The sequence below is a fragment of the Heteronotia binoei genome, chromosome 1 (assembly GCF_032191835.1).
Source record: "Heteronotia binoei isolate CCM8104 ecotype False Entrance Well chromosome 1, APGP_CSIRO_Hbin_v1, whole genome shotgun sequence".
Classification (NCBI taxonomy): Eukaryota; Metazoa; Chordata; class Lepidosauria; order Squamata; family Gekkonidae; genus Heteronotia; species Heteronotia binoei.
In genome coordinates, this window is record NC_083223.1 from 152,710,356 (window position 1) to 152,737,292 (window position 26,937).

The 26,937-nt window shown below is 40.5% G+C and overlaps 2 protein-coding genes across 3 annotated transcripts; one reads left to right on the forward strand and one right to left on the reverse strand.

Annotated features, from left to right (window-relative positions):
* Positions 1–1,159: 1,159 nt before the first annotated feature.
* On the reverse strand, positions 1,160–9,197 carry PSMB1 (proteasome 20S subunit beta 1). Its single transcript, XM_060242667.1, has 7 exons — positions 8,869–9,197; positions 8,108–8,417; positions 6,035–6,142; positions 3,978–4,059; positions 3,287–3,416; positions 2,427–2,533; positions 1,160–1,441 (listed from the first exon to the last, which is right to left on the reverse strand). The coding sequence occupies exons 2-7, from the start codon at positions 8,212–8,214 to the stop codon at positions 1,256–1,258; spliced, it is 720 nt and encodes a 239-aa protein (XP_060098650.1). The 5' UTR covers positions 8,215–8,417; positions 8,869–9,197; the 3' UTR covers positions 1,160–1,255.
* TBP (TATA-box binding protein) lies at positions 9,150–26,119 on the forward strand. Of its 2 annotated transcripts, none has more exons than XM_060242650.1 (8): positions 9,150–9,340; positions 18,238–18,476; positions 19,455–19,783; positions 22,442–22,529; positions 23,720–23,811; positions 24,144–24,311; positions 24,982–25,076; positions 25,342–26,119. In XM_060242650.1, the coding sequence occupies exons 2-8, from the start codon at positions 18,423–18,425 to the stop codon at positions 25,419–25,421; spliced, it is 906 nt and encodes a 301-aa protein (XP_060098633.1). In that variant the 5' UTR covers positions 9,150–9,340; positions 18,238–18,422; the 3' UTR covers positions 25,422–26,119. The 2 variants fall into 2 exon arrangements, with proteins under 2 accessions (XP_060098633.1, XP_060098639.1); XM_060242656.1 differs by having other exon boundaries at positions 9,333–9,528.
* Positions 26,120–26,937: the final 818 nt, after the last annotated feature.

Below are 26,937 nucleotides of genomic sequence, written 5' to 3' on the forward strand. Positions count from 1 at the left end.
TCTTTGGATTCTTCTTAAAGTCCTACGATGCATCTGCAGAATTCCAAATTGTTTAGCAGGGATAGCCTTCCGAATTGAGACAACCATCTCATAAAGTTTGGGCTTGGATGAAGGGCTTTCTCTCATTACAGTTAAAATTACACACTCTGCTATCCAAGATGGCAACCTTGGCTTAGTCAGATGGTATTTTTATACACTCTAAATAATGCACTTTGCAACTTGATTTTTACTGTGTAAGAATAGCAAAATCCACTTGCAACCAGTTGCCGTGTGAATGCAGCCAGAGAGGACTCTTACGTTTCCCACTGGGATAAACTTGTAGAGCAGCAGCTTCAGTTTCTCAATCTTTTCTTGGACTCTCTTTATTCAGTTACCAGATAGAAAGCCATAAGAATGATTAAGAAACATGTTAGGTATGATTATAACAGTACAATCTGTAGAGCACAACATATTTTTTTTCTACTCAATTTGCTATTATTTCACCTGGAGGGCTTCCCAACTATTGCTCATATTTGACTGTTCCTCACTATAGCATGCTTTCATGTTGGTGCACCTTAATGCCCTACCATCCAGAGTTCTGCAAGGGAGAAAGCTTAAGATAGCATACTGATAGAATATGTGACTGTGGTGCAGGTAGTGTAGACGCCCTGTATCATATGACCTTTGAATGTAATTATTTTTCTGAGCCTAGAAATCTTTTAATTCTTCCTTTGCCCCACAATATAGATCATATGGAGACATTACCTCTTTTATTAAAATAGCAAACCTATCACTCTGAGCTGTAAAATCTTTTGCATCCGTGACAGATTTTCACTGGGGTCCAGCTTTTCCTATATTTTAATAATCCGCTTAGAACTAATGTGTTAAGTAGTATGAGGTAGATAGATAGTATTCGGGTTTTCTGTTTCCCTCCTTTCTGCAAAATGAGACTACAAGAGGCAGAGCAGAACCTTTCTCAATGTGTAACTAGTGAAGGGCCTTCCTGAGCAGTGATCCTTAGGGTGTTGTAAGAATCACACTATTGTCATCCATCTTAAGTGTTGTAGGTACAGTATTCCCTTTATGTTGTTTCATTTAACAGTGCATACAATTGACCCTAAATTCCACAGTTTAAGGACATAACTGATTATATTCATACCCCGTAAATCATAAAAAATTATGAAAGACAAATTTGTTCCTTTTTAATACAGCAACTGTCATCATGCATAAAAATTAAGATTACACATTGAAGGCTTTAACTGAACTAAGCGCAGGTTTAGTCTCTTCGTAATGGAACAGTTTCTTCTTTAATCCCATCTTTTGTGATGATGCAGATTTTCAGTGCATCCCCAGTATATACATCTCTTTCTGCTGCAGAAATGAAGACATCCTTTACCAGCTGCAAAGCCTTTTCCAGAGACAAAGGCACCTGCTTCACGTTTTGCATGTTCTTGAAGCCAACCTTTAAAAATAAAAATATTAACTTAATTGCCTTTTTGCCTTCATTTAGTAGGGCAAAATCTGTGGCTAACCTACAGAATATTAACACTGTTACATCAAAACTGTTCAGGCTGAACAGACTAATTTAGCTTGCCAGGACTTGCTCCATAAAAAACGAACAAGAAATCCCTTACGACATGGAAGGGGATGCTAGAATCAGTGACTAATTTGGGGTAGAGGACAAATAAAGGCCAAAGAGAGCTCCGGTCCGTGAAAGCCCATGCTGGAAATAAAATGTCGTTAGTCTTTAAGGTGCCACAAGACTCCTGTTTATATTGGTTGCAAGAGGCTAACATGACTATTCCACTGGAACCTTTACATTACAGCCATCACTCAGATGATATCTGAAAAATGAGCCCATTAAGTATTAAGCAAATCATGACAACCACTCATGATTGTCAGTTTCATACATTTAAGTGGTCATGTAAAGAGTGCATTTATCACTTGAATGTCTTGCACGGAGACATTCCAAAACAAGAAAAGTACTTTCCTCTCCAAGTAAAAAATAGGAAAGGAAAACAAATGAAGGAGGGTCGCAGCTGGGGTGGAATTGTCCTATTTTCCCTTCTACTCAGGAGACTTGGTATTCTATGCCTATGCGGTGCTGCTTTTTAGACGTTTCTAACAACACGCAACCTTGGACATAGAAACATTTACTAGCTTGCCTGCTCACACAACACCTACATCAACCAGTGGTATAAAACTACCCAGTATCAGCAACTTGAAGGCAATGCCCACTAAGCATAATAACCTGTCAGGCAAACAGTCATTTTCAAATGGATGCAGAATCTCAGCACTAAGTTTTTAATTCTTTATCGCCTAAAGAACAACTACTGAAAGCCAAACAGGTCATTAGTAACCCATAAATTTTTTTTGAAACATTGCAGAAAAATTAAGCTACCTATGTGCTGACACGCTAGAGCACAGAGTCGTGACAGAACTTTTACCTGGTTGTCCAGCAGAGGCTGCAACATAGCACTAGCTGATCCACCAGCTTTGAAAGTGTCTCTCTGGTAGGAACCTACTGGGTCAAAACTGTACACAGCACCTTTCCCTTAAAAAGTGAAAAAAGAAAAACTGACATCAAACCATATGCAAGAAATAATGAAGTTAAGCTCAGCCCTCTTCTACTACTATACTTGTAACAGGAATGTTTTTCCCCAGCAAGTTGAGATGGAGCACCCAAGATGAAGGGGCACACAACTGCAAAGAGAACTTGAAAATGCCCCTGTCCCAATATGTTTATAATATATTACAGAGATACCAAAGGATAAGAGGATACTAGTCAGTTACGCATTTTGGCATATGCCCCACTTAATAGAAATTGTAATGCCATGCCCCTAGAGAGCCATTTCTATTTAAAAAACTGAACTAAGACCTTTTAAAACAATCTCTTTCATTGTTAACAAAGGGAACAACTCCTGTACCTAGAACTTTAAAATTCTCTTACCTAGAAGGAAGAATCTCAACTAGGACTCATTCTTCTGTGGGAGCCACATTAACATGGAACTTGAAAGTCTACTTTCATCTTCCCCTGGCTACTTAGTACTTCATGTTATGATCAGGACTGCTATAACCATGCATAGAAATTTTATACAAATTTCAGAATTGTAACCATTTCTCAATGGGTAATGTTAAAGAAACCTTGCACAATTTTTTCAGCAAGTACAACTTGATTGAATGCTTATATTCACCTAAAACAATACAATCTTCACTAGTGCTTTCCTTTCCCAACAAAACATTACTGGCAGTAGCCTACAAGAAAAACATTTCCTTGTATCATAAGTAAGAGCACACAGAAATTTACCTTCTTCATCCAGTCCACCAATTATGTTGTAAACATAGTAAGGAAAGAAGCGTCGTGAGTAGAGAATTGTAGAGAGCATGGCTGCAATAGCTCCTGAACTCATAGTCTTGTTATTGGAATGTTTGTACATCTAAAACCAATGATAAGGCTGTCAGAATGGGCAGAATTTGATATTGAACGCTTCACTGTAATCAGCAGCAAGCAGAACATAAAATAAATCAGGAATGCAACTCCACACCAGGCAAAATTAAATAGTCACATCAAATGAATGCCATTAACTGCCATTTTGCTGTACTTTTATTGCTGAGAAAGGAGTGCTGTGCATTTTGGTTGCAATTTCAGCTGTCACAGATGAAACTTTTTGGAATCTACTGTTATCGCCTGACATTGTAAACTTTACACTAAAACAATGTTTCATTTTTATTTACCATTTCATTTTTAGGTAACAAAGATATATTTAAAAAAAAAAACTTTAGGCCACAAGAAAGTTCTAGCAAACTCATGTTGCAAAACATTAATATAATGCTTCAATATAGATGTATAGACAAACAACTCAACATGACAGATTTTTTAAAAATTACATTTTATCACTGTGCCTAAAGAAACTTCTAAGACTTCTATTATTTTATTATATGATCTTTTACTAGTATTTGATCACCTTCATTGCAAAACATGCACAATAATCATCTACCTTTAATCTTGCTTCAAGAATTTTAGTAAGAGTAAGACAGTCTCCATGAAATCCACTGCAACCAATGACTGTTTTCTCTGTCCTATAAGACATAGGTATTGTTTTAAACAATCATAACATATTCTTAGAGTTTTGTTGTTAAATTGATCAAAAGTTATAATCTACAGTGTCATCTAGGCATTCCTCTCAGCCAATATTTCACAAACCAAATATAAGATTAATTCCTAAGATGCTGGACTAAGAACTGTCATATATGTGCATCAATATTGCCTTCACAGCATGTGAAAGTACAAGGCTTATGCCATGATCACAAGGAGGCAATGTTGTGCACATTGGAAGTATTTGCATATAATGCGTAATTGCAGCAATTCAATTTACACTTGTCCATGTATGCATATGGTCCACATCCTTTTCTATGATATCAGAAGCAACTGAAATCTCCATGGAAGAAGAATGGTAGTAGCACATAGCTGCATCAACTCCAAGACTTGTTCCTGCATACAAGAATGCACAGAAATGTTGCAGCCTTCAAAGAACATAGAATGGATGTTCAATGGATACAACACTCCAAGCATTACCATACAAGTCCTCTTCATTTTAGTGGAGTTTCAACACTTTGATGTTTATACACAGGTAGTCCCCACCAAAACATTCTTAGAGGAATGTACATTGTGGCTGGGATTAAAAAAAATGAAATAAATTTTGTGGGCCTGTGCTGATTTGTGATGGGGTGGGGGGTTTGAGTTAATTGCAAAAGCCAAAAAGCAGCTTTCTAAATCTCAGCAAATCTGAGGGGTCACCTTGGCCTCAAACATTGTAATCATGAGAGCTTTTCTCCTGTAAGACTAAACCAATTGGATTAGCTTACCAAGTTTACAAATATGTATTAGAAAAATGAGAATATTGTACATCATGCCAACAGAAACCCAAAACAAGAGCATACCCCAATAAATGAAATAAAAAGGACCTCTTCCTTAGCATAGGAAAATTTCAAGCAACATTATGAAAAAACATATTAGCAACAGTTGCCTAAAAGCCATGTTCCAATCAATTGTATAAAGTGCATATAAAATAATATCAGAAAGAGTGAATCAGCAAAAAGAATGGATGAGCTCCAGAAGAACGTTTTTCTTTGGAAGCACGAAACATTTATAGATGCATAATAGTGAGGCACCGTGGCATTGAGGCAAAGCATATGGAGGAACAGCCAAGTCTCTTTAAATTAGATTAATTAGATTTATATTCCGCCCTCCCCACCAAGGCAGGCTCAGGGCAACTCACAATCAATAAAATTACAATAAAACAATTCAACAACAGTAGTTACAAATAGACAATCACAGCTGATCCCTGGCACCCCCAGTTAAAGAATTCAGGAAGCAGCTGTTTTAAAAGACTCTTTTCCGCTTGAGTCCCAGAAGAGCTGCTGCCAATCAGTAGAGAGAATACTGTGCTGGGTTTACCACTGGTCTGATTCCATCTAAAGGAGCTTGATAGTGAAATTGTTAACTGATACCCTGATGGAATAATTTACTTTTAAAGTCTCTTCAGTTTTAGAGGCAGTTTGTCACTTGGTACAAGGAGGGTTGCTACGTGAGATATATTATGGCCTGCAAAACTCCCTGGGCTCAAGTATGCTGCATGGTTACTTGGATTCTAGTCAGAGAATATGACCACATCTGATCTATACAGAGCATACATTATGCTAAAGACTATAAGATGGAATAAATGCATAACAGTGTAGTTTTACTTACATTTAAAGACAGTTATGCAAGAAAAAATCAGAGTGGCATGAGGACTCATTGTTCTGAGGTAAAGCACACAGTGGAACAAGCAAGTCTCTTTACCACAAATTACTTTAAATTACTTTTACTACCTTTACTGTAGTTAGTTGTCCAAAGAGAGAATCTGAGATATACTCAAGCTTATCAAAGAAATCAAATTAAAATATATCAATGAAGCTTTCTTTTAAAAGATATCATAAACTCATATACACACATCCGAGACAGAATGTTTATCACTCCCATACATATACATTTTTAGTTTTCAGAGAAACTTACAGTTTGTAGCATTTTGGGCTGTCCCGGGTATGAACTGCATAGTCTTCACTCAGCCGAGTGTCTGAAGCAACAATAGAGAAGTCTTCACCAGCAATTGCCAACACAGTTCTTTAAATGCAGGAAAAAAACAAAAGATAGCAAGGCTTAGCTTTGGAGGAACTGTGTCAACTTTGATTACATCACCCAACTTATTAGAATGCACTTACTGATCATGCCAACCACACTCCAAGAAAACAAGAACACCAAGAAGTCAGCCCTGGATTGATACATATTCTGTAGTTCTCTCCTTAACGGCCAATTCATGACTAGATCAGAGGCACACCAGATAGATAACCTTTTATCACTACAAGGCACATTATGTTTTATCAATTTTGTTCAAAAGTATAATGCAACACCATTCACAATCCTCTGTCCTGTCTCCTATTGCTGGGCTACATAGTTCCTCAGCACATCAGTAAAACCATGTTATGTGGCCATTTGCCCTATTCTTTCGGCATTTTTTTGTATTTTGTGTGTGTGTGTGCATGTACACTTGCGTGCATGCCTGGAAGTCTGCTACTGGGACATGGAGGACATTCAGGTAAGTGGCTTGATAATAACCTGTCTCTGCCTCCTGGTCCTGGTTATTTCAAGGACGTCCCCCTCCAAGTACTTGCCAGGGTTGGTCCTGCTTAGCTTCTGAGATCTGACAAGATTGGGCTTGCCTAAGTTATCTAGGTCAGGGGGTACCCTATTCTTTTAAAGAAAACAAACAGAAGTACACAGCTGAGAGAGAGAGCTGACATAGGAATCCACAAATCAAGACCTCAACGAAGTACTGTGGAGTACTGTGTGCAGTTCTGGTCGCCGCACCTCAAAAAGGATATTATAGCTTTAGAGAAGGTGCAGAGAAGGGCAACTAGAATGATTAAAGGGCTGGAGCACTTTCCCTATGAAGAAAGGTTGAAACGCTTGGGACTCTTTAGCTTGGAGAAACGTCGACTGCGGGGTGACATGATAGAGGTTTACAAGATAATGCATGGAATGGAGAAAGTAGAGAAAGAAGTACTTTTCTCCCTTTCTCACAATACAAGAACTCGTGGGCATTCGATGAAATTGCTGAGCAGACAGGTTAAGACGGATAAAAGGAAGTACTTCTTCACCCAAAGGGTGATTAACATGTGGAATTCACTGCCACAGGAGGTGGTGGCGGCCACAAGTATAGCCACCTTCAAGAGGGGTTTAGATAAAAATATGGAGCACAGGTCCATCAGTGGCTATTAGCCACAGTGTATGTGTGTATATAACATTTTTTGCCACTGTGTGACACAGAGTGTTGGACTTGATGGGCCGTTGGCCTGATCCAACATGGCTTCTCTCATGTTCTTATGCTCTTATGTTCAATTGAAAGAAAAACTTCCAGTTTTTTTTAAACACCTAAAACAGCTAAGTTGGTATAGACAAAGAAAAGGGTCACCTAAAAGATCTGTAGCAGAAGAGAACAATGAAACTGATTTTGTAACTAAACACCAGTACAATTTATACTGAGAGAGAAAAGTGAAACCAAACGGGAAAAGGTAGTCTTTGGAAATGCCTCAAGAATAAAGGCCATTAACAGGAGAGCAGGAAGGGAAGTGTTTTGCGCAGCACCAGATCTAAAAACATCTTAGGTGACATAGAACAAACAGCTCACCGGGAGCCGAAAAGGAAGAATCGTGGAGTTGGAAGGGACCATGCAAGCCATCTAGTTCAACTTCCTGCTCAGAAGAGACAGAAAAGGGAACAACTCTAAACATTCTGGCAAGAGACTCGGGATAGTAGCAGATGGATTAGATGGGAAGAGAACAGGGAAGCCTCAGAAACTAAGAAAAAGGGGAGCTATGTTAACTTGCTACAACAGAAACTAAAATATGTTTGCCTCGCAGCACCTTCAGGTCTAGCCGATTTCTCGTGGCATCCTCCGCTTTAGCGGGCCAGACTTCACTTCATGCACCTGACCAAGTGAAATCCAGACCGCCAACAATCCATCAGCCTTTCAGGACCGCTTCCTGCTAAAGCAAAGCAGCGACTACCGAGGCCCAGGCAGCAACTCACCCGCCATTGAAAGTGTATGGAGAGAAGCGGTGCCGTGTGACGGGACCCCCTACAACCTCACGCCCCAGCCCGAAAGCAGATTCAACACAGCCGGCTGTTGACAGCATCGTCGCTCCAAGAATCGACCACTCTCCGAGTCTCCCTTTACCACTGCTGTATCACGGCAAGATGGCGGAACCGGAACCGGAACTAGCGGGACCATTTTCAGTGGGTCCTCCAATTCTGTCCTAGAGAGGCATTGCGCGCCTTACCATAGAGGCCGCGCATATAAATTGAAGGTCGCCAAGGGGTTTTTCAGCAAACTGGAGAGCTGTTTTAAAAAAAGCCATAGCTCCCTTCGTCAGACAAAACAAACAGCAACTACTACTAAAAAGACTCAGATCGCCATTCCTACTCCTAGTGAAGTGAGCTTTGACTCCCTAAAGCTTATATCCTGGAAGTGTTGGTTTCTAAGGTGCTGCTGGACTCAAATCTTGTTTTTCCACTGCACTTGGACTCCGTCTCTCCCCTCCCCCCATGGAATCCAAAGTCGTTTTTCCTCTCCTCCGTTCTGTCCTCACAACAATGATCCTGTAAGCTAGAGAACTGAGTCCAGAGGCACCTTTAAGGCTAACAAAGTTTATTTTCTGGGTATAAGCTTTCGTGTGCTGCTGGACTCAAACTTTGTTCTGTTGCTTAAGATCAACCTCGCTATCTACCTGCAAACTAGGTTAGGCTGAGAGGGTGTAAGTGGCCCAAGGTCACCCAGCGAGCTTCCATACCACGACTGGGGGTTCGAAGCCTTGTCTCCCAGATATTTGCCCGACACTCTTCACCACTTAATTTCTACTTGGGATAAAATAATGAGGGCCGGAAAAGAGGAGCTGGTGTATCTCGCTTCCTTATCCGTGCTGCTCAGACCGTTTGCTGGCGTTGATGATGCGCATAACATAGCTGCATTCAACCGGCGTCTCCAGAAACCAGACAGCGCTTGGAAGCCCGTCGATGTGGGGTGCCTCTATGGTGCACACCTCACCTCTTCGGTGGGGAACAAGGGCATCTGTTTTTTTCTTTGCGCCTGCGCGCTTTTGAGCTGATTTCCTATCTGGTTTTCTCTCCCTTCCCGCCCTTGCCCTTAAGAAAGCTGCTGCCCGCGGTAACCAAAAAAGAGTAGCTGCAGCGAGCTCGGATGACGTGTTAGGGGTGCGCCGCCACCACCACCGTTGGAGTGTTGAGTGGAGAACTTGTGGAGCGGTAAGCCTGGGCCTGTCCCCGTCGCCTCAGCCCTCCCGCTGCCCTTTCCGCGAGGCCTTTGAACAGTAGGTCAGGGATGCGGAGGCAGCAAAGGCACTCGAGACCGCTCGCCGGAGCAGGCCGCTATGGCGCTGGGCCGGCGGCGGAGGAACCGCGGGCACCGACTGGTTTTAGCCTGCTTTATGCCGGTATTGTCAGGATAGGGATGGCTGCGCGCCTTGCCTGCGTGTTTGAGCCGGTTCCTTTGGTGGCTCTTGGCCTCCGGCCGCGTCTTTGGAACAAAGGAGGGACTAAGGGCCGGTGTGCTTCTCGGTAGTGACAGCACCTCGGTTGGATGTTGAGCATTGACGCGCCCGCTCGAGGTGGGGGAGGGGGCGGCTGGAAGAGAATCGCCGCCCGCGTGCGCAAAAATATTAGCCTCTTGGGCAGGTAGTCTAGAGGCGCTCCTGTTCACCCTCTTTGATATAGTGCCCTATATAGTGGATATAATCGCAGGCTTCATTTCCGGGTGGAGATGTGCATGAGACTAATATTAGAGCTTTGAGGCATCTGAAAGGCAAATGAATATCTTGTGAGCCAAATCGCACTTTGTCAGCTGCTCCTGTGTAATTTTAAAATCCACTGAAGTCTGCTGGGCTGCGAAGTTAGGACTGGGTCATTATTCTTAATTGAGTGGGTCTAAATTGCATTATGTTCAAGTACTCAACTGAGTTGCCCATTTGTGGACCAACATGGCTACAAGGAGGCAAATATAGGTCAGGAGTCCCTGACCTTAGTGAGCCGATTTTGAAGAGTGGTAGGTGCCATCATAAACTGGCAGGGCCAGTCATAAAGTGGATTGCATAGGAGGCATCCAACTATCAAATGGCTGTCGTGGGAGAAATCACAAAATGTTTGGCAGTTCCAAGCTTAGCATCCTCTTAAAACAGAATTGTTTGCTTCCAAATGAGTTCTCTGTGTGGATGCAGAGGATGCCTCCTGGGATCTTCCAAAGAGTTGACTCATTGTCTTGGTCTGGGAAAGTAATGCTGTTTGGTTTCAGTGACCAAAGAAAGGGCATTTTTTGCCAGTTCAGTCACTTGGAAAAGTTACCAAGCCCAGAGACATAAGTAAGTCTGTTGCTGAGACAAGAAGAAATTCAGCACTTTGCTGGTCAGACAGCTGATAGGGAATGACCCAATGCTCTCCTTTTTCTATCCCCAGACTTGGCAAGCAGAGAGGTGCCAGGAAGCACATTGACAGGCATCATGATGCATTTGGGTTTCATGATGAGGATAGCTTGGTGTCAGGGGTGTGGCCTAATATGCAAATAAGTTCCTGCTGAGCTTTTTCTACAAAAAAACCCCCTGAACCTGTTTATGATCTACCCCCATGTTTAATTATATTTGAGAAACCCCTCTGGTGTCTTAGGTCTCAGAGCTTTGAAAATGACACTTGCAGCTTTGATTTCAGTGAAGGTTACTTCCAGAAAAGATTTTTTAGGATTCTAGCCCTAGGCTTGACTCATGTGTGCAAGGTGGCAAAATGTAGAGGTGGCAAAGTGGGCAATAAAAAGGTAAAGGTAGTCCCCCTGTGCAAGCACCAAGTCGTTACCAACTCATGGGGTGATGTCACATCGTGACGTTTTCTAGTGGGCAATATCACGATGCAAATATGGAATTCCAACTTTTAATGCTCCTTTTTATTTAAAAAAAAACAACTTAAACTTCTGTGTGATTTGCATTGTATATATCAGGCATGTCCAACTTCGAACAGGTTGTGATCTATTTTTTCTGGACAAAAGTGCTGGTGATCTACCACCATGAAAATTAAGTTTCAAATTAGTTTCAAATTAGATTTTAACCCACCAAAGTTGGGTTCCACCCCCCACCCCCCATTTACAATGCACCTTCTGTCATTTACTGGTAAGCAAAATCAGCAAAAACAAAACAGAGAGACGAAGATCCAGAAAGAACTGGGAACAGTTTTAAATTTTTTATTGTTATAACTTTCTTTAAGTTTTATTGAGTAATTTGTGTTAAATGTAGGTCAAGTATTGATCCAGGCTCATCTTGCACAATCTTTAAAACTTCGCTCTTTCTAATTAGTGAGACGTCTGAGCCTGCATTTCATCCACCAGCTTTTTGAAGTTGGGTGAATATTGTGTGAGGGCCAGTCCCAGGACATCCTGGAGATATTCATTTGTCATGTTGGAACACTGTGTACTCTGTCATTTTCAGATGGGAAAATGCAGATTCACATGAATAAGTTGAACGGAAACAGGAATGTACAGCTTCACTACATCTTCTCAAGATGGGAAATTTGGAAGCACTAGGTTCCAAAATGATTCTTGCTCAGCACAGGTCTTGAGAAAAATGTCATTTTAAGGGTTACTATGTCGTTTTCAAGAGATGCCTTGTTCAATGAGTAATTTTTACTGATAGCAGCTGCAGTTTCCTTAATGTCCATATCTGCTTTGAATGGGTATGACAAGTACTTCACAACTTTTTCAATTCTTTGGAAGTCACAGTCTTTTTTCGAATTCCTGGATAACAGAGCAAATTTCTGTCACATACTTCTCGTTCTGAAAAACAAAATTTGGCTATTGTCCCAGATGGTCCTGTGTATTAGGAAAATGATCGAAAGTGTTGTTTGCAAGGTCAGTTATCATTAGCTCAAATTTGCTCTTGTAGGATGAAACTGTACTCATCATCTCGCCAATGCATTTGTTTTTACCTTGTAGTTCAAGATTCATATCACTTAGTTCGCCTGTAAAGTCCGTGAGAAATGCCAGATCACATAACCACTCCTCATCTTTCAACTCTGCTTTGTCATCTCCCCTCTCCTTCAAAAACCTTATTTCATTCAGCAAATCATGAAATCTTTGCAGAAATTTGTGCCTACTTAGCCACTTTACATCTGTGTACAAAATGATTTCTGCTGCCCTTTCATCAAGAGCAAGATTGAAAAGCCGTCTTTGAAGTGATCTTCCACGAATTGAATTTACAATTTTGAAAGTGATGTCCATGACAGTCTTTGTATTGAGTCTCTTGCTCGCCAAAACTTGCTGGTGAATGATGCAGTGGTAAGAAAGGAAATCTGGAAAGTCGTCATGCTGTCTACAGAGGCCTATGAAACCGTTAACCTCACCTGTCTTGCTCCATCAGTAGTGATGGAAACAAGTTTATGCAATGGAAGATTACACTTTGTCACAAAAAAATGGAAAGAGCTGAATATTTCCTGACCGGTAGTTCTTCCTTTTAAAGAAATCATTCCAAGTAGTTCTTCTTTAACACTGAAGTCTTCAAAAACCATCCAGATAAAGACTAGTAACTGGGCTATGTCTCTTATGTCTGTAGATTCATCTAGTTGGAGTGAGAAAACAACACAAACTGAAACATCCTCCAACAATTGTTCAGTTGTGTCTTCCCACATCTTTTCTGTTCATCTTGACCAGCAGCTATGATCTCTTTCTTATTCTTCAAAAAGATTGTCTGCTGTGTCAAGAAAACAATCTTTTACAAATTCTCCTTCATTGAAAGGTTTGCATTTCTTTGCTATCAGGTTGCTGACCTTGAAGGATGCCATGGTTGCATTGATTGAATGTGACCTTGGCTTCGCCATCAACTGTTGCTGTGCAGCCAATTTAGATTTAAGTTCTTTGAGCTTCAGTTTATAAATTTCACTTTTGGGTGGAAAATCAGCATCAAACTTATTGCTATGCAGAGCCTTATAATGACGCTCCAGATTACCCTTTTTGGGCAAGGATACAGTGGCGTTACAAAGTAGACAGCAACACTTGTCTTTCACCATGATGAAGTAGTAGTCCATTTCCCATTCATCATGAAAGTGGTAGGTTTTGCTCTTCTTTGGAACACTCATCTTCGTTATGCTGGGGTGGCTGGGGTGCTAAGTTAACACTGGCTGAATCTGGTCCAAAATTGTCACTGTCCCGAAGTATTAAAGATCAACAGGAACTGAAGACCTATGGATGATGCCAAAACCACACATGCAGTTCTAAAAGTAAAAATAAGAATTCATCATACTGGCACCAATAATCAAGTACCACCACACCAAACAATCATCAAAAAACCCCAAACACCTGTCCAGCAAACCATGAGACCAAGTGGGGCTGGTGATCTACCTCTGACCCCTCCGCGATCTACTGGTAGATCACGATCTACCTATTGGAAATACCTGGTATATATCCCTCTTTTTGCTTGCTGTTCTGGCTTTCTGTTTTGGGAAGTTCTTAACATACTGGAGCATTCAAAAATGACTGTAGTCTTAAGTTGGGAATCACATTTTATCACCTTATTTTCCTACATGTGATCTAGCCCTAATTTCTCTCGCATGTGCCTGGTGGGAAAAGTTTTCACGCCGTAAGAATGTATGTGAATGGAATTCCACAGCTAGACTTTACGAGTGCTGTACTGTATATAAGTTGCCTTTCATGCTATAGTGCAGGGGTGGCTAACGGCAGATCTCCAGATGTTTTTTGCCTACAACTCCCATCATCCCCAGCCATTGGCCATGCTGGCTGGGGCTGATGGGAGTTGTAGGCAGAAAACATCTGGAGAGCTACCATTGGCCACCCCTGCTATAGTGTTTAAATTTGGCATTGAACCCACTCGGGTGCTAAGATAGTGGTATAACAATTTCTTTAGGATGGTATCTAGGCAGTAGGAACTCTGTCATTCCTTTTACTTTAATGCTGAACTATTTGATGCTGCAGTTGGTAGCTTATAGGAAGTATCAGTGTGTGTAAATGCCGCAGGTGTTGTAAAACATCTATTAGGTCACTGAAAACTGCTTTATAGACGCAATGCATAGTGTTTCCCATTTAATCAAAGGTATGTTGATCCCATTTCCTTAGCTCTAAATTTTGGTGAACCAGTATAACAAACAGAGATGTTACTAGATCATAATGCTACCCCCAATTCACAATTAATTGTGCCAAATTTATGGCGGCAGCTAGGAGAATTCATGAGGATTATGTAAAGAAGGGGTCCTGAACTGACTGGTTTTTTTTACTATTTCCAAGCTTGTATTTTATCTTTTCTTAAATGCCTGAGTACTCTGTATACCATCACAAATGCTCCTGAAACTGATATAAATACAGAGACCATTCATAAAGTTGCCAAATTTTGTTCCCATGCAATCAAATTGCATTTTATGGTTCTTACAAGTTAATGTCGAGGTAACAGATTGTAATTTTAACCTGTGTATTCTAGTTAATATTTTTTCTGGAGCTGTATAATTTTTAATTTTTTATATGTACTATATTTATTAAGCTAGAAGATGTTTGACCACTACTGTATTATTTGTCATATCTCATTATTCATACTAATGTCCTATATTTTATTTTCACATTTATTTTTTAAATATCTTATGTTTTACCTATTTAGGACCATCTTGATTTTTACAGTTTTTATGTGGTTGTTGTTGGCCTGCATTGTGCTGTGTATTTGGTCATGGACCGTAATAAAGCAAACTGAAACTGATCATGATGCTAGTGGATCAGGCGAAATGTCCAAGCATCTAACCCAGCATAATGTTTCTTGTATTGGCTGGCCATATGATTCTGGGAAGCCCCCAGCAGAACAGAAAGCAAAAACCTGTCCTGCTGTTTGCCCTCCAAAAACTGTTGTTCAATAGCATATTGTTAACAGACATTTATTTATTTAAACATTTTTTTGCCGCCTTTCCCACCCAATCAGGTGGTGCACATTAAAAGTGTTTAAACAATTTAAAAAAAATAAAACCCTAAAATAGTTCAGTACAAACACATAAACAATACAAGAGGAGGGCCAATAGCCATTATTGGAAGGTATGCGAAACAAAACAAAGAAGTCTTCCCACTGGCAGAAGACACCAATGGACAGACAAATCTCCCTGGGGAGGGATTTCCAAAGTTTTGGTGTCGTGACTGAGAAAGCCCTTTTTTGGGTTGCTACCTATCTAGCCTCAGATGGCAACTGAATCAGGGACACTGAAAGATTACTGGATTGAGTACTGGGTAGGGTCATATGGGAGAAGATGGTCCTTAAAGTCCTTAATGTTAGTGCTGGGCTGCACAGGGTTTTAAAAGTCAGTACCAGCATTTTGAATTGGACCTGGAAGTGAATTAGAAGTCAGTATGGATGGAACAAGACTGGAGTGATATGGTCCCTATGACCCATTCCAGTCAACGCCCTGGACACCGTATTCTGCACCAACTGCAGCTTCCAGATAGTCTTCAAGGGCAGCCCCGTGTAGACTGCATTGCAGTGATCTATTCTAGATGTTATGAGGACACACACCCAGTGGCAAGATCTTTTCTGTTCAAGAGGGGTCCCAGCTGACTCACCAGCAAAGTTAGTAAAAGGTACCCTGGCCACCAGTGCCATCTGTATCAAACAGGAGGCTAGGATCTAGGAGCACCCAAAACTGCTCCTTTAGGGAAGAGCAATCTCATCCAGAACACAGGATAACCCGTTTCCTCGGTCAGACCTTCCCCTCATCAATAACACCTTGGTTTTGTCATGATTAGCTTTGAGCTTGTTAGCTCTCATCCATTCCAAAACTGCTTCCACTCCTGATCACAGTTTCCACAGCCTCCCTGGGGTCTGCTAGTAGCATGAGATAGACCAGTGATGGCCAAACTTGCATAACATAAGAGCCACATATAATAAACATCTGACGCTTGAGAGCTTCAAGACATGAGCATCAGATATTTAAGAGCTGCAAGGAAGGAAGGTGGGGGCAGGGGGAGGAAGGTGGAAAGAAAGCAACTTTAATTTTAAATGCATTCTCCAAGCTGCCGTCTGGCTTGGCTTGGAGAAGTGATTTAAAGAAACAAATGCCTTCTCCAAGCCAGCCAGGAGGGTGCTGGAGGCTTCAAGAGCCATACAATATGTGTGAAAGAGCAACAGGTTGGCCAACCCTGAGATATACTTCGACTCATCAATGCATAGAACCCATTATACAGTAGTCTAAGTGATAACAAGCTCTTTATTGGGTACAGCCTAGTAGGCTGAGAACTGGGTCGATGGGGCCAAACTTATATACATCTCTGGGTTCTTGCGCAAGCATGTTATTGGATCATTCAAATTGGGGGCTTGTGATTGATCCAGGGCGGCAGAGATTTGGATCCTGCAGCTCATTGTTCTCTAGTCCCCAAGCTCAGTCCATATGGCTCCAATGAGCCAGGCAGGAACACCCAAAGTCTTCACTTGAGTCCACATACATAACATAAACCAAGACAGGGCAACCCAAACATGGATGTTTTATTCAGCATCTTGACTAACATCCATTTAGTCTCTCTTTCATGAATTTGTCTGATTCCCTTTTAAAGCTAGTGGCCATCTCCACTGTCTTATGGCAGAAAATTTAATTAGTTACATATATGCATTTTACAAAATAAGCATTTGTAATAAATCTGTTGCCAGTCAGCTTAATTGGATGATCCTGAATTCGGTTGCTGTGGGAGAGGATGATAAATTATGGGCTTGGATCCAGTGGACTGTTTCCACAGGTGGAAGGATTTCCATCCATTTAACATGCCCTTACTTCCCACTGTGGTCTGCATGTGTTTTGTAAATTTTTTTTGGAGGGGGGGGGCTCTTCAGGGGAAGGAAGATGAACTTTCTCTCTTCACATTCTGCATAATTTTGTAAATCTCATGTCTTCTTAGTCTTATTCTTTCCAGATTTTAAAAGTCCCAAAGGTGTTAACCTCTAGGTGCTTTAAGTCCTTGATTATTTGGTTGTCCTCTTTGGCATATTTTTCGCCTGAAGCTACTAGAATGTATTCCATATTCCAAATATGACGATGTGGTGTTGGCCATTTTGTTTTCCATTCCTTTCCTAATCTCTGGCATGGAATTTGATTTTTTTTCACTGAAACTGCATATGAAGTTGGTGCTTTCATAGAAGTATGCCCTATGAAGTATGCCCTGGTTAGTCTTGCTAGTGTGTACTCCATGAAGATAGATCCAAGTGGGTAACTGTGTTGGTCTGAAGCGATAGAATAAAGTCAGAGTCCAATGGCACCTTTAAGACCAACAAAGTTTTATTCAAGGTATGAGTTTTCTAGTGCAAGCACACTTCAGATAAAATATAATGGAATAAAACCAAATTTATAGACAATGTTGAAAAGTAAATTAGCATATAACATGATGTAGATATATGAGACTAAACAGGAACTACAAGCCAGTGTACAGGGTCAGCAACTGTATGGATCCAATGAAGGGGAAACAGTGTTTGAAGCAATAAATATGTCAAAATAGGAGATAAGTGTGTAATAGAATCTTTTCTAATTGTGGGAAGTTAACTGAGATTCCTTTACAGTGCCCCATCTCCTCTGTAGTATGAAGGTAACAAACAGCATTTTTTCTTTCTTACAATTTCTTAGTTAAATTATTTACTTATTATTTGGTGACTTGTATTTTTTTTGTATGTCAGAAACTGCCAGTACAGTTAAGTTTGATATGAAAATAAGCCTAAAATGTATTTCATTTTTTAATTTCCCCCCCATTTTTAATATATTGTATAACATAGTATAAACAATCAACAAAACGGTCTACCGTTAAGTAGCAAATGTTGGAATAATGTCTAAAAAACTTAACAATTAACTTTAGTCAACTGCTGAACAATTTCTCTTTACTGAAAAACATTGAAAGTGTTTCATTCAATGGTTTCAATGTATCCAGAAATATTATATTTCTAATAACTAGAAAATACAGTTATTGCAATACTAAACCCTGGAGAATGAAAAACAAGTCTGGATCTTAAATGTTTCGGTTAGCTCCTAGAGTCCAAGAAAATTTGTCAAAGTCTGCCAAGGTCTACTGTATCATCAGGAGTAACAGTATTTTCCATAACTAGTTGTACTCCTAAATGCTGAATGTATGTAATGACGCTCTTTTTCTATTTCAGATTTTGAATCCTTGATATAGACATCTGGGATCTGGTGCCTTTCCAAATATGTCTGAACTGACTGCATGGCTATTCATTAGAATATTTTAGGCAAAGATACTCCCTCAAGGCTGATGGTGTGAAACTGCCTTTCTGGACTGCATTTGTGGAAATACTTATCACTTGACCAATACATTACTTCTGCCATGGATCAAAACAACAGCTTGCCACCCTACGCCCAGGGTTTAGCATCCCCTCAGGTAAAAATGTGGACACTCATTAATTTTCTGGAAAACTTGAGTGTTCAAAGCAAATTATTTGCTCATTCCTATTTCAAGGCTTCTGAAAGTCCATGGATTTGGGGGCTAGCCCTTCCTCCTATTTCTCACTGTTATTACTTCAATCTCCTTAACACTTTAGCTGCTGTAGTCACCCGCTTCTTATCTGGAGATCAAATAGTAGGTGATGTGAAAAAATCATAAGAGCGGGAAGGAACCTCCAGGGTCATCTAGTCCAGCCCCTGCAAATTGCAGGAAATTCACAAATACTTCCCCCCACACCCTCAGTTACCCCAGTTCCATGCCCAGAAGATGGCAAACAAACAAACTTAGCAGGGATGCAATACCTTGACCTCAGATGTTGGAGAGCTGATGATGGTCTGAGTAGACAGTACAACCTTGATGGACGAATGGTCTGATCCAGTGTAAGGCAACTTTCATGTGTGTTCAGACTGACAGCAGAATTATCAGTCCCCAGAGACAATATGGTCATATAGTGCTCATTTCAAAACAGAAGTCAAAGGCCTCTCAATTGGCAAATAGTTCTCATAAATGCTAATTGTGAAACGTATTTCTGGTTTTAATGGGAGAGGGGAAATGTTCCTGTGCTATCAAAACTTTGGGAAGCACTCACATAAAATACAGTTTAAGTCCCAGTGAAAGAATATTTATAAGATATCCTGTTTTTATTTTGTTAATATTAACAGCTTGATTCTTACCCCAAGGAAAATGTATTTCAGTGCCCGTTTGGGTAAGAGAAATACAATATGGCAATAAGGTGGCACACAATAGGCCTTATTACTGAGATGTTCCCCTCCACACAGTGGGGTGTGTGTTTGTGTCTTGCTACAGCTAGCATTGTGAGGTAATAAGTTATTTTTCATCAAGTGATTGAACAGATAGTTGATCCTATTCATGGTAGCTCAGATTCACAGCATAATTTGCATTATCTTCTTGTAGAGTGCAATGACTCCTGGCATCCCTATTTTCAGCCCCATGATGCCTTATGGCACAGGGCTCACCCCGCAACCTGTTCAAAGCACCAATAGTTTATCTATACTAGAAGAGCAGCAGAGGCAGCAGCAGCAGCAAGCAGCAACACAGCAATCTACATCCCAGCCAACACAGGGAGCATCTGGTCAGACGCCGCAGCTCTTTCACTCTCAGACGCTTACTACTGCTCCCTTGCCAGGAACGACGCCTCTCTACCCCTCTCCGATGACTCCCATGACCCCAATAACTCCTGCAACACCTGCTTCTGAAAGCTCAGGGATCGTACCACAGCTTCAGTAAGTGTGTGCTCTCCTCATTTATTTTCTGCCATCCTCCAGTTTTCAGTTAGTGACTATATGGTTAACTGCCTATGAGTCTTCATGTCTAGTGGAAGAGTTCCTCTGATTACCAACTGCTGAGAACTGTTGCCTTCCTGGAAGCATCTGGTCTGAAGGCTGTGGAGGAAATGGGATGCTGGACTAGGTGCTTTAGAGTTTTATCAGGTAGTTAGTATGAAAGCTTACTGGTGATTTCTTGATTGGCATGGAGAATTTTAAACACTGAAGAGAAGTACTCCATGAAAATATTTGTAATTACAGACCAACAGCACAATCCTAAATCCTGCCTCTGAATGGCTCTATAGAGAAAGAAAGATAAAAGGTAAAAGTAGTCCCCTGTGCAAGCACTGAGTCGTTACCAACCCATTGGGTGACTTCACATCACAATGTTTTCTTGGAAGACTTTTATGGGGTGGTTTGGCATTGTCTTCCCCAGTCATCTACACTTTCTCCCCAGCAAGCTGGGTACTCATTTTACCGACCTCGGAAGGATGGAAGGCTGAGTCAACCTTGAGCCAGCTACCTGAACCCAGCTTCCACCGGGATCAAACTCTGAGAGATAGAACGTATCTATAAAAATGGAACAGAGAGATATACCAGCATAACTTGAAAATACACTGGCATATTTTGAGAAGTGCTAGCATAGAACTGGTTGCTGTCAGGGTCATGTTGGGGTAGGAGCACAGCTTAGTACCGAGCCTTTCCAGTGCAAGTCTGCTCTGGCGTACTGCAAAAACCATGGCGTAACCAGAACAGTGAAGAATGAAATCACAACTGTTTCACTCCTCGTCTCCCAAGTTGTAGTGTGGTTTAGGATATTAATTAAACCTGAGGCTGGTCATGGCTCTCCCAAATACATTGACTTGGATTATAAGGTGGTGTTCCATGGGTCTAAAAGCAGCTCCTCCAACAACAGTATTTCCATCCCTGGAGGGAGATTTTGTCAATTCCCTCCCTCCTGTTGCCAACTTCCACGGTGCCCCTTATCCTGTTCCTGTTGGTCCAGTAACCTGCAGAAGCACAATCTCAGAGGCCATAACTGAAGGTTGCAGTGGGAAGAGAAGAGGCAAGGAAGTTTCCTTTAGCATGAGTCGGCTCACCTTGCTTAGGATCCAAGCCTATATAAATCTCAACCAGGACATCTCTCTCCCAGATGATAGTGCGCAAAGCATGGAAGTACATCTCTATGGCACATATATGGGGAAACTTTGTGATGTCGGCTCTGTGGAAGCGTAGTTTGCACGAAGTGAGTGTCAAAGGACCTTAAAGGCAGATGTCCCACTTAAAGGTGATGGATTAGGCAAGATGAAACCAAAACACTGAAGTGTGAGTCCACATACCCCAGGGTAGCACTGCCACCAACCCTATTAACTACCCCAGAAGCTAGAGACCAAGGGACCAAACCTCCCAGGGCTAAGATGAGAAGGTTGTACAACCCTGCAAGGTTGTACACTAACAAGGTGAGTTTCAAAACAAGTTGCTTTGGTAGCTGTAGCCAATGTAGACCAAAGTACTGGATTCAGATTGAAGCCTCTAGCAGTGTACATCAAGCCACTCTATGGCCACCAGCTCTCTTGTTCTAGCCTGGTTCCTACAACACTGCAAGTTATTTAACAAATAACAAGTTATTTCCCTTGTTGGTGTCTCGGTGTCTGTGTCCCTGCCATCTCAAAAGGCTGGAGCTCCTGAGGTGGACCCCTGCTTTTGTGAATTTTGTATAGCAGGGATCTTGGACACTGTCAGAATTGCTTGCACCATGTGAGCATGGAGGCACATGGATAATGTGACTGGAGCAGCCATAGTTTCCATCTTCAAGAGTGTGCAGGAGGGGACTCAAAGCCCTTTCTGCAGAGCTCTCTGGAGTGTGTGCAGGACTATAGCTACAGTTCCTTTATCCCTCCTTTTTTCAGCATGTGGGCAGCAGCAGGCTGATGTCTAGGGCAGTGGGGTGCTGGATGCTTTCTTCCATTTCTGGCTATCATGGGGTTGTTATTGGCATGCCTCACCATGATTGGGGGATGTCAGTGGTGAGATTTCGGTGGTCTCCTTTCTTAGTGACTGAGATATTTCTCTACTTGAGTTTTCTGTTATGCTAGTTCCTCCGGGATGCTATGTTGTCCAGGATGATACAAAGCTTCTTGCTATGAATGCATGGTCATGTTGCACTGAATGGCTTCTGTAGTTTCAGCTGGGCAATTCTTTATTATATTCTGGAACTTGACATACCATTCTTAAAAGACAATTTTCAAGCTGTCTGGGGAGTTTGACATTTCAGCATATTTTCTGTAGTAAAATGTTTCTGTAGAAACTTTATAAGCTTGCCTTCTATATCTGTAATGAAAATGCCATGGCTATTGTCTGTGTCCCTAGTTTTCCATTAATACTATGGCAACAGTCTCATGATAGATATGTTTATTATCATCATAAAACAAAACAGGATGTATATTCCTGTAAGAGGACACTACTGAAATAATGTCAGATGTAAAACTGGGCATGCTTGAGTCATTTTGTGCTGGTATTTGAGTTGACTCCCTTCAAATGCAGTAATAAAAGAGGGAATAATTTCAGACATGGAGGAGTCCTACCTTGACTAATGTGTTTCTGAATTGCCTTTAGAAATATTGTATCTACAGTAAATCTTGGCTGCAAACTGGACCTGAAAACTATTGCCCTTCGTGCTCGAAATGCTGAATACAACCCCAAGGTAAAGGACAATGGGCCACATGTCTTGAGAGGCCTGCCTCTGATTCCTGCTATTGTCATTTAGTACAGGTTTCTACAGATTTCATAGCAGTTCCTCAGCAGAAGTTTTCCAAATTGTCCATTAAGGCTGACACTGCAGTTCCACCCCCAGAGGGATCTGACCATTATTTAAACATAGCCAGATCATAGTAAGGAAGTATCTTAGGAGACTTGTTTTTATTGGAACTGTTACTCAGTTTGGAACTATTGCCTGTCTCCTTTACAGGCTAGAGAAATAGAGCTAATAAAAATTGAAAAATCAGTTTTAAAGCCTTAGAACAGCTTGATCTAACATTTGCTGAGCATAAAAGTGTTTCTTTGAAAGAAGTAGAGGTTCCCTTCAAGGTCCTTGGAAAATGCTTTCTTTTGTACTGTATTTCCAATATTGTCTTTAAACAATAGTTTTCATTTGGAATATACTAGTAAAGGAAATTGGAGATTTGCTTTGCTGTTGGTGAAGAGAGCGATATTATTAAGTCTGGAGCTTTTTTAAAAAAAACTTCATATTAAGCTTTACAAAGTGGTGAGATGCTGTAGGGGGATGGAATAGGAAATAGTCTTGCTGGTGGTCACCACTGCATTTTAGAGTCTGTGATAAGCAGTTGAATGCTGGAGCTGCATAGTTGTTTATTTGGACAAATGTCTTCCCTTAGTATGCAGTCTAATTGTAGGGTGAGGCTTTCAAAAGAGAGGTCTGTTGTCTTCCCTAAGTATTCTGCTTGAATAGTGTTGTAATCCTCCCCCAGAAACTGCTGTTTGTAACTGATCTGTCTACAAGGAGAAATTATGTTTACACAAGTTTGAACGACTTTCTTTACCACCTGTGTACTACAGTGAAACAGGTTGGACTGCAAAATGGCTTTCTAAAATGGAAATTATGGCTGTGTGTTATCTGTGGACGGTTAACATCTGCAGATCTGTCAAACTGCGTTTGAGACCTTGATAGTGTCTGTTCCTCACAATGTGTTATAGTAAAATTTTATTCTAGGTTTAAATGCTTTCAGAATTAAGGTTAACTGAAGGGAGAGAAATACAACAGCTAATGCATTTTTCAATAATGGTTTGCTAACGTTTTGCAAACTGTAAGATTTTTTAGAGAAAGTATATTAGCAAGTTACTGTTCTTATAGTAATAACCTTCTGTGCATTTCAGCGTTTTGCAGCTGTGATTATGAGAATAAGAGAGCCACGTACCACTGCACTTATATTCAGCTCTGGAAAAATGGTGTGTACAGGAGCTAAAAGGTATGCAAAGTGATCTGATATCTGATTAATCTCATTACTAGTATTCAGAACTAGTTAGGAATAACCAGTTGTAGCACACCAATTACATGTGCGTTATGCTGTATGTACTATTTTCTGCATTGTTTAACATATGTCTAATAGTTATGCTTTGTTTCAGAATTTTCTAAACCTAGTCCTATTACATTTTAGATGTCTCATCCTATTGACTGCATTGACATACACTGTGTCATCTGTCTTGAGTCTCACAGTGAGAAAGGCAGACTACAAATAATGTAAATCTTAGAAATAGTTTCCTTGGTGAAAATTAGAGCTGCCTCCTTTTTGTTTTCCAGTGAAGAGCAGTCAAGGCTGGCTGCCAGAAAGTATGCCAGGGTTGTACAGAAGTTGGGCTTCCCAGCCAAATTCTTGGATTTTAAGATTCAGAATATGGTGGGCAGTTGTGATGTAAAATTCCCTATCAGACTTGAGGGACTGGTACTTACACACCAACAGTTTAGCAGGTAAATAGAGGATTTTTGCTGTTTTTGATAAATACTTGATAAAAAAAGAATGAACTAACACCCGCTGATCTTTTGACTGTTGTGTTGCCCATCTTATTCTTGCTGACCTAACTGCATTATTACACATGCTAGTATATCTTGCCAAGGTCTGACAGTGTTTACAGAGTTCTCTAAGCAGGTTTGTACTAAGGAGGTTGTACCACACCACAAACCTGCACTAACATTCAAACAAATAGGACTTTGATTTTTATTTGCTTAGCTGGAAAATTTGTCACACCTAAAAATAAATGTAAACTCTTCAATGAAATAATAAGTGCACAATGCAGATTACTAGTAGAATAGCTGGAGAAATAGAATCAGTCACTTTCACTATCCCAGCATCGGCAGAGCTTTTTAAAATTGTTATAGGGGGTAGAAATAATTGGCTAGTGTGCTCAGAATGTGAAACAAGTATTTAGTTTGAACCCTGCTCAGTACTGTTTAGTCTTTTGAGCTAAATACAAGAATATATTTTCACATGTCAACCTTAGGATCTTGCTACAAATGTCATTTGTAAACTAATCCCCCCCCCCAGTTTAATACTCGTATCTTAAATACTGACAGCTTTAACTGTTTTATTTATTCAGTTTACTTAAATTAATCTAGAATTGTCTGGTTTTTTTTCTTTCAGTTATGAGCCAGAGCTTTTCCCTGGGTTAATTTACAGAATGATCAAACCAAGAATTGTCCTCCTTATATTTGTTTCTGGGAAAGTAGTTTTAACTGGTAAGCCACATATTAAATCACTGCATTGAAAGTACATATGGAGCTAAATTGTAGGACAAAGAATTCTTTAAAAGTAACAAATCTCAGTTATTTAGGTGTTGGAGTAGATATTTTGTACTGTTAAGTATTCTAGCCACTTGTAGTTTAAATGTTAACTCTCTCCAATTATTTACATACTTGTAGGAAAATAACCATTGAATGTCAGTAATCTCATAATCTTTAAAATATTAAGACCCAATTTTATATCTAATGTAATTTCTTTCAGGTGCAAAAGTCAGAGCTGAAATTTATGAAGCATTTGAAAATATATATCCTATTTTAAAAGGATTCAGAAAGACCACGTAACAGTACCCAGTGCTTACCAAAGAAATTGGCACATTTTAAAAGGTATTGACTATGGCACAGCAAAGATGGAAGATTTACAGACTGCAACAGTCCAGACTTGGAGTATTTTCCCAGTTAGTGCCTATTCCCCGATCTTTATGGGAAGAGAAGCTCTCTTTGCGTATTATGTCTATACTGAGTTTCTGTGAGTTGCTTTATTTGGGCTCTCTTTGAAGAAACTGTTGAGTTTTTATTTATACTTTAGTTTTTAAACCATTTTAATGTCTAATCTTTTTATTGGAAATCTCATGCTGAAAGGTTGGGTCAAGATAAAATTAACCATGTTATCCCATAATCAATACTTTGGCTACAGTATTATGGTCTTTCAGCCAGTGATTTTATGGTCAAATTTTAATTAAACATTTCTAGACCTGCTTTGTGCCAGACACACACATTCCCTATTTCCAGTGTTCAGCAGGACAAAAAAAACCCTTGCTAATAAAAACAGATGACTGTATATATTCCTTTTAGGAAACCTTTTTGAGTTTTAAATGTATAAGAAATTTTGTTTATAAACATAGGAATATGATTGGCCTATGCTGCTGTTTAATGTACTAATGCATGCTTGTAGAATGCTTAAATGCATTGCAATGTTTTTATATGATTTTTCTTAACAATCCAGTATTAAAATGTGTTTGCCATTTGTGTTTTTCTTAAAAGCAACTGTCTTCTTAAGGTGCCTCTGATAACATTGGTAGGTATTGGCCAGACCTGGTATTCAGATTAGAAGTCCAATTTTTCCTTCTTTTTCTGCTGCCTCACTCCGTGGTGGTAGCTTTTGAAAGCTTGCAGTTCCATACAAATGATCACTTTCTGTTCTAGACAGGAGGAGGCAGGCTCGTTCCAATACTATGGAAATTGAGCAGCCTTCACTCCTGCATGGGCCAAGATTCTTAAGTAGGATCTTAGTCTAGAGTAGAGTGCTTGAATATAATTAATAATAGAGATGGGCACAAAATGAACTAAGAGCTGCGATTCATGCATGAATCGGGCTGATTTGTGGTTCATTCTGAACCAATTCAGTGATCGCGCCATGTCCAAACTGAAAAATGGACTTTTTTTTGTGGTTTGTTTTCCTAGACAGCATGGTGCTGGTTCAATCAATTCCTAGGCAACACTAGGGGTGGACTTTTAGAAGCCTTAGAAACACCCATAGCAGTTGTCCATAGCTTGACTGGCAGCTCTGGGAGCCAATCACAGAGCTCCCATTCTGCTATATGGGAGCAGACACCCTGTCTCCGCTGCTTCCACTTAGGGAAAAGTTGTCATGAGAGCTGAAGCTGAGCTTTCCTGGGAGTACCTGTTTTTAGAAGGCTATAACTTCGACATTGTTAGAGGGCAGGGACATTGTCAGAGGGCAGATGGAGGAGAGCCTGCTGTAGATTCCAAGTGAGTTTTACACTTCCCAAACCAAACAAACCGCAAGCTGGTTCAGGCAACTATATGAATCGTGAAACAAACCTCCAGTTTGGGCAAT